Raw genomic sequence first — 23,000 nt, 5'->3', positions numbered from 1 at the left:
TGGGATGAGACACAGTGTATGTGCCCAAATGCTGCTATTAAAAGGCTTGACAGTTGGCCAAATGAATCACCGTATCCAAAGAAGGCTCATGGGCACCTCAGGCCTAGAACAAAGGTCTATCCAACTTCATTCGGAAGATCTTCAGCGCCACAGGGCTCTCTTTCCTTTATTAATCAACATTTAATGAAAGACCTGCTTGCAGGAGTTGTGGAAACTCTAATAAAATTTTGCAGATAAATAAGTCTAATTTCATTTAGCAGGTATAATGTTCTCTGTTTGTCCCCAATATTAGTCCCCTGTATTTATATGTTGCTTGATTAAATTTGTTTTCTTAACAGGTTCTTCTACACCTGCTCCTCCGGTGACAGAGACCATCCCTAGTAAGTGTGCGTCTGAAATCCTCATTTGTCAATTCAGAGAAGTGGCTATTGACATTCTCTGTTTTATTCATGTTGCACATATGTTTTATAATAACAGACAATCTATTTCACTCAATTTCTATTAATAATTGGAATGAACCACCTATTGACGCAGAGAAACAAGGCAGAGGCAATGAATGTTACCTAAAGAAAACTGCCCTTTAAGCCACAGAAACAGAAAAAGCCTGAGGAAGAGGCTCAGACTGACTTCCTCTTAACTTTCTTCAGATAGCATCTGAAGGAAGGAAAGAGAGCAAAGCTCAGTCAGGCCTGATATCAGCCCTAAAGGATGAAGCAGATTAAGAAACCAACTGGGACTGTTGTGCTATACACTATATAAACAGATTATTGAAAGCCTGATGAGTATGTCTCTCCTTCTCTCTCTTATTATACTTATACTGAATTAGGGAGGAATTAGTGTTACCTTTCACCCCTCTTCCTTCCTTTTGAAGTTTCAAAAACTGAAAGGATGCTTTCGTCTATGTAACTGTCATTTTCATGCATAGTGCTTGATTTACAACTAAAATTGAGCTCCAAATTTCTGTTGTTAAGTGAGACATTTGTTAAATAGGTTTTGCCCAATTATGGATAGTTTTCCCCAAATCAGACTATATAGGACTTTTTTTTTCAGCTACTTTGCTTTATATATTTATATATATACTTAATATATGTGTATGATATATATATATGTATATGTATGTGTCTGTGTATGTGTGTGTCTCTCTCTCTGTATGTATATATGTGTGTGTTTAGCACTTAGACCGCTTTACATGCTTTACAGCCCTCTCTAAGTAGTTTACGAGTCAGCATATAGATATACATATATAGTAATTATGTATGTGTGTATGTTATTTCTTTTTTTACAAAAATCATGAAACACTGCACTGCACTTCTCTTATCAATTATAGCAATAGCACTTAGACTTATATACTGTTTTATAGTGCTTTCCAGCTCTCTCTAAGTGGTTTACAGAGTCAGCATTATTGCCCCCAACAATCTGGGTCCTCATTTTACCCACTTCAGAAGGATGGAAGCCTGAGTCAACCTGGGGCCTGGTGGAATTTGAACTGCCAAATTGTAGGCAGCTGGCTGCAGAAGTCGCTTGCAGTACTGCACTCTAATCACTGTGCCACAGAGGCTCCTTGTAGATTATCCTAATTAATTAATTTTAAAAGTAAAATAATATATTGATGATATTGCCTATGTTGTATTCTTCCAAATTCTCAGAGATTTTAACCTTTTTCTGAAACACCAGCAAGAAAGTAATTCTTGATCTTATTTCCTATAACAAAACAAAATTAACAGTAGGATGGGAAATAGTTTTTAAAATCTACAAAGGTTCATGCGTCTTACATGCACAATATTTGGCTTTGTGTTGTCTAGCAAATCAATGTGGAGGCCAACTGACAAATGGTTATGGATCCTTCTCTGGACCTTATTATCCTGGAAACCACAGCAATATGACCTGTGTCTGGAAAATTCAAGTTAGGCACTTGAATCGCATAAATTTAAAGTTCTCTTCTATAAAGTAAGTTGAAAGATTCTTTTAACTTTTTCCTTCTATCTACTTAATAAATGTGTTTTTGGGTTTGTAGACTGCTAATATATTATTGGTGTACATCATCAACAATTATTATTCCAGAGTGAACCAGACTGGGTTAGCATGCATGATATACATTTGGGATGACTAAAACTAAGCAATCAATTCAACGTTTAATTGAATTCAACATAGTTCAACTGAAATAATGTCTTTACAATTCAAAATATGCCCCTTAAAAGAAACTCTAAGTATTCCTTTTTGGCTTAATGTGATTATTTATTTATTAAATAATTTTACACAATTTGGTGTTCAGGTAGTCCTTGTTTTACAATCACAATTGGGACCAGAATTTCTGTTGTTAAGCAAGGCAGTTGTTAAGTGAGATATACCCAATTTTATAAACTTTTTTGCCACAGTTGTTAAGTGAGTCATTGCAATAGGTGAATCACATGGTCATTAAGTGAATCCAGCTTCACCCATTGACTTTGCTTGTTGGAAGCTGGCTGGGACAGTCGCACATGGCAATCACATGACTTTGTGACTGTCATAAATACATGCCGGTTGTCAAGTGCAATGTTTTCAAATCCAAGGACCAGTCATGAGTCACATTTTTCAGTGCCATTGTAACTTTGAATGGTGGCTAAATGAATGGTTGTAAGTGGAGGACTACTTGTAGTGGTTAAGGCATCAAGCTAAAAACTGGGAGATGGTGAGTTCTAGTCCTGCCTTTGGCATAAAGCCACCTTAAGCCACCTCAGTCATTTTCTCTCAGTCCTAGGAAATGAAAAAAAAAATCAGTTTTGAAAAAGTTTGGCAAGAAAACCACAGGGTCCAGGCAGTCACAGAGAATCAGTGATTGAATGGAATTTAAAAAATGATGGCATGGTAAGAGATAAGGAGTAAAATCTTTATCTATTTCTGTACAGCTTGGACTGTGATAAAGAATATGTTGAGGTTTATGATGGACTCCAATATAGTTCATATCCACTTGGAAGAACTTGTTCTAGTGCCTATCTCAACTATACCTATTCATCAACTTCCAACATAATGACAATAGTGCTGCATAGAGATTCAGGTGATGCAGGAAATGGGTTCTCTGCTTATTACTACTCTATTCCACAAGGTAAGGATATTTATGTAATTCATTTTACCTGTATCCTGTTAATGATGTAATTTAGGGATTTAATATTATTTTAAACTAACTTCTATTTAGTTTTATACTGTGTAGGGCCATTGGTTCACATGAATATTTTAGCAGCCTACCTTCATGAACAAAATAATCTTTATCATCTTTGAATTTTCTGAAATTGAATAATGTTAAATAAATGAAACAAAATAAGAACACGATATAACAATATAATTAATTGGAAGAGGCATCAGATGCAACAAAGCAGAACACTCCTTATTGCTAATTTAATATTTAAACTAGGAAAATCAACAATGTTTTAAAATGGAGCCAAACTAATGGCAGTGTGCCAGTTGTACTGAAAGATTCCACAATTGAGGTGGTACAATGGAACAGATTTTCTCAAGTTGTGTCATATAATGTATTTAAAGTGCTTGGAGAAATGCCTTTTTTAAAATTCAAAAATAGATAAATGGGATGAGATCTTATGTTCAAGTCAGAATTTCAAAAGTAAACCTGAAAATCTTAAAAGAAGTATTCAGTACTGGTATAATCCAGTTTGGTTGTACTAGTTTGTTCGACAGCTATACTTATTATATTTCAGTAGAAGCCTCACCATATGTAATCCGATCAGGCATGTTCATAGGCATCGGTCACTCAACCTTTGTCCTTCCCATGTTACCCATCACTGTTATGAGATTTCAGATTTGGTTCCAAAGTAGCCAATCTCTGCTTGCCACCGGATGACTGATGCAGGGGCCAGAGGGAGATGGGAAAGAGGGTGGGGATACAACCCACTGTTTTCCCCTGTGCTATGCAACCTATGGGTTTCTGGGAAGAATAGTTGGAAGGTGCAGCATGCTGAAGTGGCCACAACATCCCCAAATTTCATTTCGACAAGAGTCATAACTCCTAGCATTCTGTAAGTTAGCCCATTTGAGTTTTCTTGGTTCAATAACTGTTGCCCTACACTTTCCAATTTCACCCAATTTAAGGTTACAAACAAACAGACCAAAGAGTTTTAGTAGTATGCAGATTGGATGGAAGCAATAATCATCATGTTTAATGAAATCATTTTATTGTGTTCACAGAACTGAGGCCTACTACACCAGCTTCTACTTCTAAAGATACAAGTAAGATATTATTCTTTTTTTTCTCCATTATTGTTTAGTTGATGCACTGTAAAGTGTTAAACCGTCACTAGAGATCACAGGTAACATTATCTATAATACCATAATATATGTCTCATATAATGAATTTGACATGTCAGAAATACATTTCACATATAGTACTTTAATGTGTTTGAGTGGTAAGGATTCAATTTGTCCACAGTGTGTGCTCTGATTCTTCATCCAGATTTATAGAATTTCTTGGTTACATGTAAATTTGTGAAGTCAAATTATCTAGGACCAAAATCCTAAACCAATAAGAAAGAAAAATATTCTCATTGTCATTGTGATGTTAGAAAAAAGTATGTTGGCTATTGTAAATTGAACTGTTAAACCACCTGTACAATGAAGACACTCACCTTTGCTATATTTTCAGTTTCCCAGTTTGCATTACAGATGCAAGAACTATAGCTCTTCATTTTTTGAATTTCAGTTGTAAAATATATTTGTAAGAATTTGAAGCGTCCTGGAATCATTTGTACATAACTGATCATCTCATACTGTCTTCTCCAAGCTAGTATATTGGGACAACAAATTGAGGAAGGCTTAAGCATGACATTTATCCTTTGATACAATTATGAAAAGATAGTAGGGATGAAGTTGTGGCATGATAAAACAGTTTATTCCTTAGTTTTGACTGAAACTATATTGTTACAATACAATACTGAGCTTAGTAGTATATTATGTTCAAACCAATACACAAAAAAGTGAATTCAGATACGACTCATCTAACATTATTTTGATTATATAGAACATGAGCATTTATAAAATGAATTGTTTAGTTTCCAGAGAGAAGTGGAATTTGACATTCTAGGTAAAATAATACAAGTTTCACTAAAACCAATTAGTTGTGTTAAGGCTTGTGATTTTCCTTTTTTTTAGTCCAAAGGTCCATGGGTGTACTTCTCAGAACACAATGATCAACTTACTGACATTAAGTACTCTGCAAATTGGTTGATGATTGGGTGGTTTGCATTTCTGGCCTGTGGATCGAGATCTCTCTCTCTCTCTCTCTCTCTCTCTCTCTCTCTCTCTCTCTCTCTCTCCCTCCCGCCCTTCCTCCCTTCCTCCCCCTCCCTCTCCCTCCCTCTCTTTCCACAGAAAATATGAAGTAATTTCATAACTATTTTTGATAAAATCACTTTTCTATGTTTTGATTATTTTGATGCTTCTACTCTCAGGGAAAGTGAAAGTTTCCTTTTCTGGCTAAGTAGAAGAGATATTCCTTAATTAGTTTAGATTCAAGATTCAAGAATTAAAATAATAGTAATACTTAGATGTATTTGCATTTGCTTAACATTTCTCTGTGTTATTATTTAGGACTTTCATGTTCTGATGGATTCATGCGTGCACGGATTAGCATAAGCTATCTCAATTCAATCGGCTATAATGCATCACAAGTTTACCTGAACTCCCTGGATAGATCATGTAAATCTCAAATTTCAACCGACTATGTCTACTTTATTATACCATTCTATGGCTGTAACACAGATATAAGGGTGAGAATTAATTGTTGTTAAAACTAATAATTATCTGTTTTTTCTCTCTTCTTGTCTTAACTATTTTTATAAGAAAATTTACTCTAGCTTGGGTTTTAAATTGAACGAACATTATGTTTAACAACAATATGAAATGTAAGTTTAAAGTTAATTTTGGATATTGAGTCTGAGAGGTTCTGCTTAACTTGAAATACCTTAATTGGACCTAATATTACAATTAAAATTAAAAAGGGAATTTTGGAAAGAAGAAAAAAAATTGATGTCTTTGAGACTGATTCCTCATTTTATCATCTAAGTTGAGGAAAAGCCAGGGTTGTGGCTGCTCTAATATTTTGTAATAGGTAACATGATTTTTGTTAACATAACTTTTGTTACTATAATTCTGAAATAATAGTAGTCTTTAAAATGGTGGTGTTTAATGAGTATTTTTATGTCAATACTGTTGATTAATTTTTCTTTTCTCTTTGATTACTTTTTCTTTTTTTCTGTGCTTTTTTAGGTGAAGAATGACACAATAACTTATTACAATGTAATCAAGACACTCAACTCCGATTATATTATTACAAGAAAGAAAAACTTTCAATTTCATGTTTTGTGTGAAATGAGGCAGAACACTATTGTACAAACAATGTTTATTGCCCAAAATGCTATTGACCTTACTGAAAGGCGTATTGGCCATTACAATGTGTCTCTGGCATTCTATTCATCATTATCCTTCACCCATAAAATTGTGGGATCACCTTACTACGTTTCACTCAACCAGAATTTATATCTCCAAGCTACTCTGCACACTGCTGATACAAATATTGTACTCTTCTTAGACACATGTATTGCATCTCCAGATAGTAATGATTTTAGAACCTTGACCTATGACTTAATCCGAAATGGGTAAGTGTGTATTAAATACGTAAGAACCATAATCCAAGTTGCCACAAAGAAATTGCTGTTGTGTCAGACACATAGATTCTGAATTATATTTTCTGCTTATGTCATATTTCTTAAGACAGAATGGAAAGAACTACAGGGTTTATCTGCAAACTATAATGACTCATTTTCCAACAAAACAGTACTATGTTGTGTTAATATTTCAGTTAAATTATCAAATATTAATATCAAATTATTAAATTAAATGTTAATATCAAGTAATTAAATCACATATACAAAACTAAGGTGAATAAAAGTATATTTTGGGCTGAATGGATAGGTCACAAAATGTATACTAATGACCAAACTTTGTTTTCATTATGGTCAATTTCACATACTTTGTACAAAAATAGCTATTACTGCAGAGCCATTGCCTTGTTCTTACTATACAGTCCTCTGTACTAGCAACATATTACTTTCCTCCCAAGTACATATCTTGAAGCACTTTTACAAGCCCCAAATTTGGGTTTTATTTATCATTTTGATATTCCAATATTATTTGCTTTACCAATTTTCTTTACTGTATCTCATAATCATCAGAGTCAATCTACTGCAGAAATTTAGGAATTACATACATCATTACACTGTAATGAAATATTTGAAGTAAACTTCTAGGCATACCTGATACAACAATATTTCCTTTTATTTTTCAGATGCCCACGAGACTTTACTTATAGAAGCCTGTCCTCTCCAGCAAACAATATAGTTCGTTTCCAGTTCAACTCCTTTAAGTTCCTTAACAAGCACAATTCAGTTTACATACAATGTAAATTGGTAGTGTGTAGAGCAGGTGATCGTTCATCTCGATGCCACCAGGGATGTTTAAGGAGAAGCAAGAGAAGCGTGGATGAATCTCAGGAGAAGGTTAATGTTGTTGTGGGACCACTCAAACTTCTGAAGGATGAAAATGAAGTTCAAAAATAGGGATTTCCCCGCTTCCCTGCAATTTAACTATGTTTTCTGGTTAAAATGATGAAAGCTAGATAGATACCTTAAAAAAAAGTAATCATACCCATGTTACTCCATGGAGAAAATGTTTCAAATCCACAGCTGAATACTATTCTTTATACAAGCACTAAAAGTGATATTAAATATCAAAACAACTTTTTAAGATCTTCAGAGCTCTTCATCAGGCAATATTAGGGGATGAGGGAAAGGAAAATTAGTGAACAGCATTTTACATAGACAAGGTATTTTCCTAAATGGCTATGCAATTTGCTGACACAGTACATCATGATATAAACAGACTGTTTAATTTTGTTAAGCACTTTATACAAAAATGCCAAAGTCCACTTGAGGTTTGTGTTCTTCATGATGATTGTTAGCCTTATGAAAATATTTGAGAGTCCATCAATAATATACTCTTATTAAAACCATTAGTTGTATCTAAACAAAGTTACTATCTGACACTAGAAAACAATTTTTAAAACGTTCTTTGTATGTTTTGTCGTTCTTATTTTATTAAAGTCTGACATAGAAGATATACCAATTTTAACAGTCAACCTACACAGAAAAATGTGTACCTGTATTTCATACAGGAAGGAACATACTAGCTGTATTTAATATCTAAATTGTATAAATAAACCACGTTATTGTAGCATCCCTTCTTGCTTTGAAAAGCAAATTACTTCAACTATTTCTGAGAATGATTGGGGATTATTATTCTTTCTCCCACACCAATGGTACTTAGGTAGCATCTGCTGTCTGAGAAGTTACATGATATATTAAGACTTGGTCAGACTTTTAATAAATTGAATAATTTGTTTAAGACTAAAGGGGTCAATATAGACCAACATGGGGACTGCTAAACTAATGAGAAAAAGGATAATTTTTGAAGAACCCCTAAAGATGAATGAGCTACAAAAATGAAAAGTTTTAGGATTCCATGCTGTATATATGAATACAAAAACGTTGTCGCTAAATTAATTTCAAATTATTGGAAATTGTATTTTTCTTCCAATGCATTGCAATAAAACTGCTAACTTTGCAAACTAAGAGTGAGCTTATTATTTTAGCAATAACACTTAGACTTATATACTGCTTTACAGTGCTTTACAGCACTCTCTAAGTGGTTACAGAGTCAGCATATTGCCCCGAACAATCTGGGTCCTCATTTTACCAACCTCAGAAGGATGGAAGGTTGAGTCAACCTTGAGCTTGGTGAGATTTGAACTGCCAAATTGCAGGCACCCGACAGTCAGCAGAAGTAGCCTGCAGTACTGCATTCTAACCACTGAGCTACCAAGGCTCATTTTGGTACAAGGAAAACTACTTCTGTAGAAAAATCGAACCTATGAATTACTATATTTATTTTTATTTGAAAATTTCTTTCCCATTTTTATTTCATGAAACAGTCCCAGAGAAAGATACAACATATGTTAAATTTTATAAGAAATTAAAATAATTTAAAATAAAAATATTTTCACCAAGCTGTAAAAACCAGAAGAACCCTTATTTTGGGAAACCTAAGAATATTCACATCTTTAAAATAATAAAATGCTATTATGTGCACAAAAAAGATATTGGGCAATGGGCTGGTCAGTTTAACAACAAGTCTTCATGCTGCTGTTGTAACCTAACTTAAGAAATGCAAACTCAGATCCCTCAATGAAGCAGAAGAGTCTCCAGATAAGACTAATAAACCACAACCATTCTTCTCAATTCCTCCAGTCTGGGCTGATACCGCATCAAATAGGCAGAGCTAAGTCTAGCCAATTATATACAAGCTCACCCACTCAAATAAAATTTCATTAAATATGCCAAGATGGCTCTTTCACCTAATTAAATGATAAATTAAGCATACCCAACATTCAGTAACAGAATCATTAGACAACTGGTAGGTTGATTTGATGACAAAGACTGCAACCTGAGGAATAGCTCTGTTTCTGCACTCCTGTCCAACTTTTAATGCTATCAGTCTCCTTGTTTCGTTTAGTTAGAATTATTCAGTTAGAAGTATGTTATTTTCTGAAGCTGATGTACAGCAACACACAACACTATTTAGATATGTACACGCATACATTCATTTACACACAGATGGTCATATGAAATGGGTGGGGAAAATAAATATTCTGTCAGATTTTCTGTCAGATTTTATTAGTAATACTTCCCTTATAAAAAAAAAAGAACATTTCACCACAATTTCACAGTCTTTCAGAATTTCCAAACCTATTTGAAGTAGTCAAGCTGTTAGTTTAGTTCAGTCAAGCTTTTATCTTGGTTCAAATCAACATTGCAAATCAGGCTACTCAACAGGTTGGGAGAAAACCTGAAAGGAGATGCCAGGGGAGGTTGAAAAAGGAAACTGATCCAAATTTCAGATGGGTATCATATCCTAATTATGGTTATCTTCATAAATGTATATACTACATCATAGGGTTTATGATCAAAATGTGTACATTTTTGCATTATTCATAATAACTATATTATAGAAAGTGGTAAAAAGGAAAAAAGATAGAAATTTCATATTATACTGGTATTAACAAAGCATATAGAGCAGTGGTTCCCAAAGTGGGTGGTACCGCCCCCTGGGGGGCAGTGGGATACCTTAGGGAGCGCTAAGAGGCAAGGGAGCTGGCAGGGGAGCGCTAAGAGGTGGCAGGGGGGCATTCGAGGTGCCGGCCTCGCAGGGTCACCCATTGACTGTTGTATGCTCCAGAGCTGGCTCCTCGAATGCCCCCCTGCCACCTCTTAGCGCCCCTGTGCCAGTCCCCTTGGGGAACGCTAAGAGGTGGCAGGGGAGCATTCGAGCATCCATCCATCCATGTTCAAAGCACCGGCCCTGCAGGCACATCGGGAAAGTAGAAGAACAGAATTTAAGTGCCCGGTTTTATTCAGTTTTTTGTTGCTACAAGAGAATAACAAAAAATGTTACCAAGATGTATTTATCTTGAGTTTTAAGTTCCAGTAGATGTCAATGTTGGAATTTAGAAGATTATTTTTGGGGGGGGGCATAATTTGTATTTTAACAAGTTTTAAAATTAATGTCTGCAATGTCAGCTAATTCTAGGAAATTTACATCCCTAGTTTCAAACCAAATCATTCCATCAGATGTTATAATATAAGTAATCCCCGCCCCCCCGAAATTACTTGAATTGGCTAGAGAAGTATGTTACACAAGGTAAGTGGCTCTAAGTAGCTATTATTTATCAATTAAAAACACTTTTCTTCAGCAAGAAAAACATACTGCATATTATCAAAGTAATGAACATGAGACCAAACTAAATCCAAAGTTGCTAGGGAAGTCCTGGAAGTCCTGGAAGTCCTGAAGTCAACTATCAATAGACACATAGAGACACATAGAGATATACTGCAATATATTTGCAATATTTGCAATATTCAAAAGAGATATAAGAAATAGAAAGAAAGAAAGAAAGAAAGAAAGAAAGAAAGAAAGAAAGAAAGAAAGAAAGAAAGAAAGAAAGAAAGAAAGAAAGAAAGAAAGAAAGAAGGAAGGAAGGAAGAAAGGAACCAAGCAAAGAGTCCAGAACACATCCTCTATAGCAAATAAAACCCATATAATTAGGAATTAACATCACATAAACAATCAAGCACAAAACTAAATCCTAATCAAGGAACCACCAGAAGGAAAACTGCACCCTGGCACTGGTTAGCAACAGTGGTGGTATTCAAAAAATTTTTTACCACTGGTTCTGTGGGTGCAGCTTGGTGGGCGTGCTTTGCGTACGTGCAGAGGATTTTCTACTGACCTTCTCCTGTAATCCTGCACTCTCCCTGTGTGTTAAACAGCTTTTAAAATAATAGTTGACAGCAAGTTTATTTGTTTATTAAATATATAGACCAACCATCTGTCTCTAAAAGATCTTTTTTAAAATAAGTTTGCTGTATTTGAAAAGTGTGAATCCTGACATGATATATATTTAGGTTTTCCTATATACTAGGAATGTAAAATAGACACAGTGAAGCTAGTGTTCCATCAAGGATTACCGAGTACTGGAGAGACTATGCTTGCCTACAAGAAAGAGACATGGCAAGACAAATGTTTACAGTCAGTACATTAAAAAAAATCTACCAGGCAAAGTAGATATCAAACAGATCAGGCAGTAGCTAAGAACAGGAATGTTGAAGAAATCAACAGAGGGGCTAATTCTGGATGACAAGACCAAGGCTTAAGAGCAAATGCATACAACGCTGGATTTGAGAAAATGGCAACAGATAGGAAATTTCTGTATAAAGAACATTTTTATAATGAAGAACATTTCTGATTAGGCCAAACACCTGCTTTCTATGATACATCCTGTTTTCTATAATAGGCAATCAAATGTCTTTGGGATATCTACATCTAATATCTAATCTATAGCCCTTTGTCAGTAGACTATAAATTGAATAAGACTAGAAGTATATTTATCTGACCAGACACAAGAAATATAGAGTTAAGTTGGTCACTTCTCTGCTACTTAATGTGAGAAATTTTATATAAAAATATATTTTGTTCTTTCTATCTCCCTTTAAACATTAATTGAATCCACAGTGTTCTGAGATTCAGCATCTCCACTAGATAATTGACAGTCAAGCTGAAATTAAATTAATCAAGTAAAAAATAGCAAAAAGGGAAACATCCTTCACCCAAATTTCCTCAAACTTCCAGATTAGTTACCCAGACTTAATCCTCATAGCAAAGGAAAACTGCAAAAACAAACAGAGTTAATTAAATTAGGTCTCCCATCGGAACTGCATGTTTACAAAAATACATACACACACACACACACACACACACACACACACACACACACACACTGCAAGGGTCACTTTCGAATCAGCACATAGACACTTCCACACCCTGGACAAATTCCCCCTATATAAGTCTGCTGCTGTACCCCGTTTCTCTGCAGCTGCCTCTAAAGGCAAACTGTTTGCTTTTAGGAATAAATATTTCTCCTTTCCTCACAGCTGTCTGGATCTCATTTTTATTCTTGCATAACTCCAGATTGAGTTGGAACCCCAAATTATTTTTCTGACATAAACTAATTGGTTAGAACTAATAGAATATTACTGAGATTTAAAAAGTGTGTTCTTTGTTAGCTACAATGATTTAAATATTGCATAGTTTATGCTGCTAGTTAATTAGGGTTACACAGGGTGATCATTCAGCTTGTCATATATATTTAATTTGTTCAGCTTGTGATGATGATCCAAACAGAAAGAGAAAAGGAAATACCTCTTCAGAAGCATTAAGTGTATTTATAGTAATTGAAATGCGGAAAGAAAGAAGCATTTAAGAAAAGAACAATAAGTTCCCAAAAGTCTCATTCTACCTGTCAGAGATATACACATGGCCTTCAACTTTTACATAGGCTCTTTGTTTTACTTAGAAGTTAGATTGAGTTTTTAAAACTAGGTATTGTTATAATAAACAACTTCATAAGCATGCCAAATCCACAAAGGTCACCCTCGGAGTACATTTTTCTATTTTTGCCCTTTAAAATCATATATTTCAGATTAGTGACTAACCATTCATTTGTTCTTTTACAAAATTTACTACCTGTGGAAGAAAACAAAATTTGCTATTTGTTATGGTTGCTATTCGTTAAGTTGACACCACAATTATTCAAAAATAGCACATCATTTTCTGTATATTTGTTTGCAAAAGAGTTACAGCAAAAAAGAAAGAAATGAAGAGGATTTAGATCTTAATTCTCAAACTCAAAACATCTGGGAATGTATATCAGCTCAGTGTTTTGTTTATTTTGATCTAAAGAAACCATGAGGACATGTTGCAAATGAAATTCAGAATAGTATGATGGGAGTATGGTTTTCAAAATAGGTGTATCTGTTCCTAGTGAACAGCACTTTTCTGTGTATATTATGACTGAATGAACCAGTTCTAGGGCCAAAATATGGATGGCCCTTTAGATGTCACTGAATGACAATTCCCAGAAGGTTCTGGGAAGCTCATTGAAAGGGCTGCTGGGAATTGTAGTTCATCAACCCATGGAAAACCACCCTGACTATTGCTGACCTTCATTTTAAGTTGTGCAATAAAGAATCAAACCTCTTTCCAATCAAACGTAATATAGAAGAGAAAGGTGAATTTTATCAAGACCTCAGTTCACATGAAAGGTAGGTCTGACTTTGATCCCCCAATTGAAGAAACTCGTCCTTGCATAAAAATTAATCAAAAGAAAAAAGTTTTAAAATAAATGGCTGCTATAGAATTTCTAAGAACAGTAGGGCCGAAAACTGAAAGATCTTCACTTCCCACATTCCAAAGGTAATTCAATTTTCTCTAAGTGTGCCACTAACTTTTCATAAAGGGAACTGCTTACTGGATGGATGACACCTTTTTAATTTGGCCGTGTGATTTGAGGAATGCAAGATAAATTCTACTCGTGGAATTTCATATCTAGTTCTTCTCTGATCTTTTTATCAGAAAGTTATTCCATGCATAACAATAGTGCATATGGAAGCTTAGTAAATAGAACTCCACCATCCTAAGAAATTGTCGTATGTGTGTATTCTAAGCAGATGATCAGTCTTACAGTGAGGTTTATTTTGATTTGATTATATACCATGAAGTTAGTGTTAACTTTTAGCAAATGCCTAACTACAGGTAGTCTTCGACTTAGCACCACAATTGAGCCCAAAATTTCTGTTGCTAAGTTAAACTTTTGTTAAGTAAATTTGCCTCATTTTACAACCTTTCTTGCTTTGTTTTATGACTTTTCTTGTTGTTAAGTGAATCACTACAGTTGTTAAGTTAGTTACACGGTTGTTAATCTGAGTTCCCCATTGACTTTGCTTTCAGAAGGCAGCCAAAAGTAACATGACTCCAGGACACTGCAACTGTCATAAATATGAATCACTTGCCAAGTATCTCAATTTTGATCATGTGACCATGGGGATGCTGGTCTTCAGTGTGAAAAATGGTCATACGTCACTTTTTTTCACTGCTGTTCTAACTTTGAATGGTCACTAAAGGAACTGTTGTAAGTCAAGGACTACCTGTAGCATTCTTCAAGCTGCCTCTGGCTTGGACTTCCAGTGTCTTCCTGTTGTGTCAGAGCAAAATATGTGATTGTGCGCAGTTTTGCTCCGTGCTCCCTCATTGGAGGGACCGGAACCAACCTGGAAGGGGGGGGGGGGTGAAGAAAGGGGAATCCATTGGAGGGTTGAGGGGAGCCGCATCTCCTCTCCTCGACAAGGAAAACCCCCTCCAAAGATGAGCTGCAGCAGTGGTCAAAAATGGCCACCATGAAGACAGGAGGCAGTCCAGGAAAATAAGACTGTGCTGGAGCAGAGAAGTCATGAATGAAGTGTGAACCAGGAGTAATTTATGGACATTAGGGTACCCCGGAATTAAGAAATAAAGAAATCGTTAGGAAAAATTGTAAAATTGGCAACCAGAGAGAGAGAGAGAAGAAAATTTGAAACAGGTGAAAGTGGCTTAGAACTTTGAAAAGAACTAAATTGAAAGAGGAAGTTAGTAGAAAAAAAATTCATTATAAAAGAATTGGAAATTAAACTGGATAAATATATGATTTTGGTACTAAACAGGCATAACTAAATGCTGAAAGAGAAATAATAGTTAAAAATTGGAATTATTGAATTATTGGAATCTAAAAGCCTAAAAAGGGAAAGAAAGTGAAAAGAAAGGGTGGAACTTGGACATAACAGAGAGTACCACCTAATGGTAAAGGAAAAATTTCAGTGACTCTTTGAAAAGTGCTTGGTCCTTTTTAAACTGGAATTTGATATAAAACAAGAGGAACTTTGTTATAATAATACAGAAACCCTGAAAAGTGAAAAAAAACAGAATATTATAAAGATAAAAAAGAAGTGTGAAGAAATTACACTGGGATTATTTGGTGACTTTGGAAAAAATTGAAAGAGGAATCAACAGAAGAAACCTGGAAATAAAGATTTATGGACATTGATTGTTGGAAATAAATATCAAAGACGTTGGTTGAAATAAATTACTAGACAATTGGATTGGACATAAACATTAAAGAAAGGGAAAATTAAAAATTAAAGGAAGCGCACAAAAATGGCAGGACTTGGTGTGGAAATAAAATTTGAATTAAGAAGCATAAAGGAAATGATACATTAAAGAACAGAAATGTGCAGTATTATATTACAAAAATTAGAAATTCTGACACTGAAGAACAAAAAGAACCAGAAGGGGAGATGTTAAACAAAGAAGAAGCCAGCCTTAATGAACAAATGGAACAATGAACATTGAAACAGGGGGGTGGGGGAGAATGAAAATGAAAATTTGGAGATTTGAGGGGATAACTAAAGAGGAAATTGTTTGGAAAATCAAACAAAGAAAAAGGAAACAGCAGAAAACGGAATTACAGAAGGAAGCTCAAGAGAGGGAGGGGATAAAAACTGAGGAAGAAATGCAGGGAAAAAATAAAGGAAAAAAGGGGGAATAAGAGAAAGGACCAGAAAATAAGGGGATGTAGAAAGCAAACAAAAATGAAAAGAAATTATACAGTTAGGAGAACTAGAGATAATGGGTAGATAAAGAGTAGGAAAGGGGATTCTGCAAGGTAATGCATTATGATATAAAAGAATATAGATTTTAAAATTGAAAAGAATGGAACTGATATTTCTTTTTTATTTGATATTTAAGGATTACTGTTAAATCATATATAGATACAACTGGAATAAATATGAAAATGGGAACTTAGGATAAGAATATTAATCATACTTAATAAAATGAAGAATACAATTAAAATGAATTATGAGGATTGTAATAGAAAGATTAATATCAGTTTCTATAATTAATTGAATTGATTAATACATTTGAAATGTGGTCTGCTGAAAAATGGACACTGGTGGTCCGCGAGAAAATTTAGGGGGTCCACAGAGAAATGTTACCTCCAAAGCACCCCCAAAGCAATTACCCAGGCTGTGTGGGAACACAAGGCTGTGCCACCCACATGGCCCATGGAAACACAAGGCTTGTGTCACTTGCATTGTGAACAACACGAGGTAGTGAGGGGAGGGGGGAAAGGCCAGAGGGGGTGAACTTGCCCTACTCACTCCATGTGCCTGGCCTGGCCACTGGGCTGCTTCTTTCCGCTTCTTTCTTCTGCTTTTGGCTGCATGCATGCAACGAAAGCAGCAAAAGTCTTTCTTTCTCTCCCCCAAACTCCGCCAGAAATGAGTCCTTGGTATGCTGCAAGGCATCCTGCTCCAAGAGGCTGCACCAGCAAAGACTTCTGCTGCTTCCCTTGCATGAAGCCAAAAGTCTCTCTCTCCCTTTGAGAATGGAGCTGGAGACAGTAGCCTGCGATCTCAAATAAAAAATGATTGATCGGTAGGAAAACAGGGTGGGGAATTTTCCTACAGACTTTTGGGGGGATTTCCCCAGGGTCTCTGCTGCTTTCTGCAGAGACCCTGGGAAAACATCAGCAAGCCACCGTCAGTCAAAAATTCATATTAGTGGTCTGCGGGATTTAAAATTATGAGTTTGGTGGTCCAGGAGGTCCAAAAGGTTGGCGACCCCTGCTGTAGATTACATGTGAATACTGAAGCCTTTTGGAGTTCAGTGACCTGCAGCAAAATTTGTTTTTTTTTCCTATTGCTTCGAGGTTAGAAACATATGAAAATTATAATATATACAATTCTAAAGAATTTGACAGTTGCATCTGGCTTTATCCTTAGAGAAAAAACACAAACCACAAAAAGCAAAACCACAAATTACACATTTTTTGGTTGCCTTTCTGAAGAAAATATTTAAACAATCATAGTTCATTGTAATTCCTCTTAAAGAGGAGACGTACTGTAGATACTCAGGTCAACAGCAGAGAAAATAGTATGCTTTTTCAAATGCATTATAACTAGTATTCATTTAATGATAGTAATTGGGACCAGAATTTCCATTGCTAAAGTGACAGGATCATAAAGCACAATATCACAATGTAACTCCAAGTCAATCACACTTCTGTGAAATCAAACTGTCCACTTAGGTAGCAACACTGATTGACAATCAATTTCACATGCTGTTGTGCAAATGGAATGGACAACAGGTGGAAAGCGGAGGCAGTTGCAAGACATCCCCAATAAAGGACTGGTTCTGCAGATGGTGACCACAGACCACTCCTCAGTTCCTATGCTTTCTGGCTGATGGTTTGGTCACTTGAATACTGGCAGTGCTTTCACTCTAGTGGTAGCATGAAACGGAGTCTACAACCCACACAAGTGGCTCAGGTAGTGCAGCTCATCCAGGATGGCACATCAATGTGAGTTGTGGCAAGAAGGTTTGCTGTGTCTGTCAGCGTAGTGTCCAGAGCATAGAGGCACTACCAGGAGACAGGCCAGTACATCAGGAGACATGGAGAAGGCCGTAGGAGGGCAACAACCTTGCATCAGGACCGCTACCTCCGCTTTTGTGCAAGGAGGGACAGGAGGAGCACTGCCAGAGCCCTGCAGAATGACCTCCAGCGGGCCATAAATGTGCATGTGGCTGCTCAAATGGTCAGAAACAGACTCCATGAGGGTGGTATGAGGGCCCAACATCCACAGGTGGGGGTTGTGCTTACAGCCCAAAACTGTGCAGGACGTTTGGCATTTGCCAGAGAACACCAAGATTGGCAAATTCGCCACTGGCGCCCTGTGCTCTTCACAGATGAAAGCAGGTTCACACTGAGCACATGTGACAGATGTGACAGGGTCTGGAGACGGCGTGGAGAATGTTCTGCTGCCTGCAACAGCCTCCAGCATGACCGGTTTGGCAGTGGGTCAGTAATGGTGTGGGGTGGCATTTTTTTAGGGGGCTGCACAGTCCTCCATGTGCTCACCAGAGGTAGCCTGACTGCCATTAGGTACCGAGATGAGATCCTCAGACTCCTTGTGAGACCATATGCTGATGTGGTTGGCCCTGGGTTCCTCCTAATGCAAGACAGTGCTAGACCTCATGTGGCTGGAGTGTGTCAGCAGTTTCTGCAAGATGAAGGCATTGATGCTATGGACTGGCCCGCTTGTTCCCCAGACCTGCATCCAATTGAGCACATTTGGGACATCATGTCTCACTCCATCCACCAACGCTACATTGCATCACAGACTGTCCAGGAGTTGGGGGATGCTTTAGTCCAGGTGTGGGAGGAGATCCCTCAGGAGACCATCCGCCACCTCATCAGGAGCATGCCCAGGCATTGTAGGAAGGTCATAAAGGCACGTGGAGGCCATACACACTACTGAGCCTCATTTTGATTTGTTTTAAGGATATTACATCAAAGTTGGATCAGCCTGTAGTGGTTTTTTCCACTTAAATTTTGAATGTAACTCCAAATCCAGACCTCCATGGGTTGCTAAATTCGATTTCCATTGATAATTTTTGTGTGATTTTGTTGTCAGCACATTCAACTATGTAATGAACAAAGTATTTAATAAGAATATTTCATTCATTCAGATCTAGGATGTCTTATTTTTGTGTTCCCTTTATTTTTTTGAGCAGTGTATAATTGGATAGCTTGGATATGCATAAACTTTGCCATTAACTTTAAAAACGAACATTTCCTGGAGCAATTGCATTAGTTGTTTTTGTATGTGATTACCAAGCTTTTCCATGAATATTGGAAACTTCGCTTCTTCCTCACTTCTTCTAAGTAATAACTCTGTGTTTCCTGGACTAAATATTGTGAAATGAAAATATTATTAACTTCCTTGATACAGACTTAGGAGAGGAAGATAGAAGATCTAATTGCATACTAATTTTTTTCCTGTTTGGATTAGAACATTTATAAATTCTCAAGTTTCCTGTTTCTTTAGAAGAGCAAAACACAACTTGAAATATGGGCCCCCAGAAACTCTTCCGTTGGATGCTGCTAATACATGCTGCACTTCTACAAGAATCAGGTATTGTGGATATTGTTATGTTATGTTATGTTATGTTATGTTATGTTATATTAATTATATTATATTATATTATATTATATTATATTATATTATATTATATTATATTATATTATATATTAGTTCTATAGTCTATATTATATATTTTCTTGGATCTGAGAAGATAGGTAGTTGTTAAACCTCAGTAAACTGATAAATTGTTGCTGCTCACAGTATTCAGAAAACACTCAGCAATATTATAAAGCATGAATCAGCTATCCTTGGATTAATGTTACCTCTTGATTCTATGAATTTGGATGCACAGAAGCAAAAGTATCAATGTAGACATCTTGTACAAAAAGGGCAAGCCAAGTGTGTACATATTTTAATACTTTTGTGCTAATCCAAAGATGGTTTTCATGAGAATTATGAAATAGCTGCGTAACTTGTCTTTTGGTGGTGCTAGCAATCATTCCTCAAGAAGTGCTCTCAAAACTGTTCCCAGAGTACCCTTTTTGGTGCCTTCTATGAATAAAATGAATTCACTCAGGAATTATGGCATTATAAATACAATGAATCCATCATCTACCATGTTGACCTAAAGTTATTATTTTGCAGATTATATTGTAAAGTTATGTTTTTTAAAAAATTCAGAACAGTATTATGCTGATCTAATTTTATTTTACACAACTGCTTACAATAATATCATTTTTGTTTTTGAAAGGGACACAAGAACTACGCTTAGTAAATGGATGGAACCGATGTGTCGGAAGATTAGAGGTTTATTATAGAGGAATTTGGGGGACGGTTTGTGATGACTACTTTAATCCAATAAATGCACATGTAGCGTGTAATCAACTTGCATGTGGAAATGCAACTAAGGTGGTAGGATGGGCGTACTTTGGCCAAGGATCAGGAAACATCAGTCTGGATGATGTAAAATGCACAGGCAATGAGCCCACCATCTGGGATTGTGTTCATGCTGGGTGGTTCAATCACGATTGTGGACACAATGAGGATGTCGGTGTCATTTGCTCAGGTAACATCTCTCTGAATATTTATATATGATGTAGATCTTTAGAAATGAAGCTAAGCCAGATATCTCAACTAAAAAGTTAATAGGAGAATGACTAATAGTAAAACATTTAGTCAATGTACAGACTAATTTCATGTGGTCAAGTAATCTGAATCAGTTAGTACCAATTCAAAAGCTGAAGAAACAGGACTACAGTATACATAGGGTTTATCTGAAATGCAGCACTAATGAAATTAGTGAATCGTCATTCTTATTCTTATTAGCTAAGAAAACTGTGTTCTATAAGAAAAGGTAACAGCTCCCTCAGATTAAACTCAGCTTCTTGTATAACTAAATTAACATATTGGCCTGATGAAGGACTTTACTATTGTTTTCTGTGGGCCATATATTTTAAAATTTCCCAGCCTAACCTAAAACTCTATGGCCTTGCATACAAATATTAAATAAGTCAAGCCCTGTTTAGTTTTTCTGAGATCAACCATGTGAGTTAAGTGCTGGTCTCTATTTGATCAATGCCTGTTAAGTAATATATATGCAATTGTTTCCTAAACCAAAAGTTTATAAATGGCAAGGAAACAAATATCTAATCAAGATGAAACAATCCATGACATCTCCAAATGGGCTATTATAGTCTTTCTAATTGACCATTAATTACAAGTTATTTGTTATTTACAAATTGGAATGTAGTGGCTTAAGCAAAAGAATAAAGAACATATTATGCCATCATCCTGTATTGATTAGTAATTTTATAGTCCTTTTATAGAGCATAAATTATGAAGCTACTTGCAGTTTTGGTTAATCCGATTGGATCATAACCATTATAAGCATCAGTGAGAGATGAAAATGCAAATGATTTCTTTTAACTGAATGTCTAGATTTTCATAAAAATCAAATGTGACAATATTGTAATTTATGCAGCAATAAAATTGAATAACATTATCAACATTTTCTGCTTCTTTGTTAAAAGATGCTGAATTACTACCAACAGGTAAGTCTCTTTATTTACACTTGGTTAAAAATGAGAGCGGGTTGATCTTTCTTAAATCCATAACCATTCTGGGGAGTCATAGTCTTGATTTTGTTCATTGATTCTATAGTTTACAGATTGAAAATGTGGCTTCTCTGAAATGTTTTTTTTTTTCTGATGACAGGCACTACAAAAATATCAACCCCAACTCCATTTGCTACATCTAAAGGTAAGCATCTCAAAACATTATTCATTTATTAGATTTTCATCCCACCTTTATTATTTTACAAATAATTCATGGTGGCAAACATACCCAATACTCCTTTCTTTTTCGATCTTTCCCACAACCCCACCCCTCAGCTGAGCTGACCTGAGAAAGGGTGCCCAGGTCATCCAGTCAGCTTTCATGCCTAAAGCGAGACTCGAACTCGGTCTCCTGGCTTTTAGGCCAGCAACTTATCCACTATTGCATAAGGAGTATAAAGATACCAAACGTGGGTGAGGGTAGGTGAGGTGAGGAAAGGTAGGTCTGTCAGCAATCTTTACCAGGAGTTTGCTCCATTGCTTTAGGGGTGTTTTTGGCATAAACAAGGTTTGTTTTTAACTTTTAGGAAAAATAATAGTTTTGTTCCCAATATACCACTGTTAAATTTGTTAACTGCTATTCAGAAAGCAGAACTATATAACAGGATCGTGAGAGACCATTTGGAAACCGTGTGAGTCTGCACCCAACTTCCAATTTTGTCCAGATATATTCTGTTGCTTCAGATTATCATGTGGGTTTTGGATGAGGAAAACAAGATCAAGGTCACATGCAGTTTCCTAAAAATTTGGCTGTGAGCTTGGGCTCTTTGCAATTCTTAATGTGACATAAGGAGAACATTATTCAATACTTGCAAAATGCTTGCGCTAATTGAATTTAAATTAAGCCAATAAACAATGTGAAATCATATTTATTATTCATCTTGGGCTTTCACCTGAAGCATTTCTGGGTTCCAATTTCTAAATAATATACACAGTCTGTTGGGCAAAATTCAACTGTCTTCTGTATTCAACCCAGCATAATAAAACTGATCTGTTCTTTCATTGCATAAGCACCCAGAGACAAGAGTTTGAAAAAACTCTTATGTAACTATTTGCTGAATAGCGTTAATGTTGTGGTTTTTATATTAATTGAGTTCCCTTGAATCTTAAGAAGATATTTTAAAAGGATTGAAAAAATAAAAACAGTTAAAAAGCTGAAGGTGTCAACAGATACAGTTCTATTAAAACTGTGGCCATTATCACTTGCACAAGCATGATCTTTAAAAATGGCTGATTATACTGAGCCCTTTTTTTCTTTTACTTTATTTCCTGTTGTACTTAAATTGTACACATGGCAAGTTGGTTACCCAAACTGAAATTTATTTAGTGAAATAAAACAAATCCTTATTGAGATCACAGGTGGATATCTAATAATGAGACTTTTTGCTTCTGAAAAGAAAACAGCATAAATAATGGTTTGAATTTTTAAAGAAGA

At 35.7% G+C, this 23,000-nt stretch overlaps 1 protein-coding gene across 1 annotated transcript in view; it reads left to right on the top strand.

The window, feature by feature from the left end:
- The window catches only part of DMBT1 (deleted in malignant brain tumors 1), a 101,356-nt gene that overhangs the window by 29,888 nt on the left and 48,468 nt on the right, over positions 1-23,000 (top strand). Inside the window, exons 16-25 of the mRNA XM_087932481.1 lie at positions 339-380; positions 1,803-1,947; positions 2,886-3,082; positions 4,177-4,218; positions 5,575-5,753; positions 6,253-6,641; positions 7,331-7,596; positions 20,203-20,517; positions 21,482-21,502; positions 21,666-21,710. Of these exons, the coding sequence (XP_087788607.1) occupies positions 339-380; positions 1,803-1,947; positions 2,886-3,082; positions 4,177-4,218; positions 5,575-5,753; positions 6,253-6,641; positions 7,331-7,596; positions 20,203-20,517; positions 21,482-21,502; positions 21,666-21,710 (1,641 nt within the window). The remainder of the gene's footprint in view (positions 1-338; positions 381-1,802; positions 1,948-2,885; positions 3,083-4,176; positions 4,219-5,574; positions 5,754-6,252; positions 6,642-7,330; positions 7,597-20,202; positions 20,518-21,481; positions 21,503-21,665; positions 21,711-23,000) is intronic.

The sequence above is a fragment of the Pseudonaja textilis genome, chromosome 4, assembly GCF_049901715.1.
Source record: "Pseudonaja textilis isolate UNSWEBS1 chromosome 4, rPseTex1.2, whole genome shotgun sequence".
Taxonomy (NCBI): domain Eukaryota; kingdom Metazoa; phylum Chordata; class Lepidosauria; order Squamata; family Elapidae; genus Pseudonaja; species Pseudonaja textilis.
The sequence above is the reverse complement of the archived record's forward strand: the minus strand, read 5'-3'. Positions and strand labels throughout refer to the sequence as shown.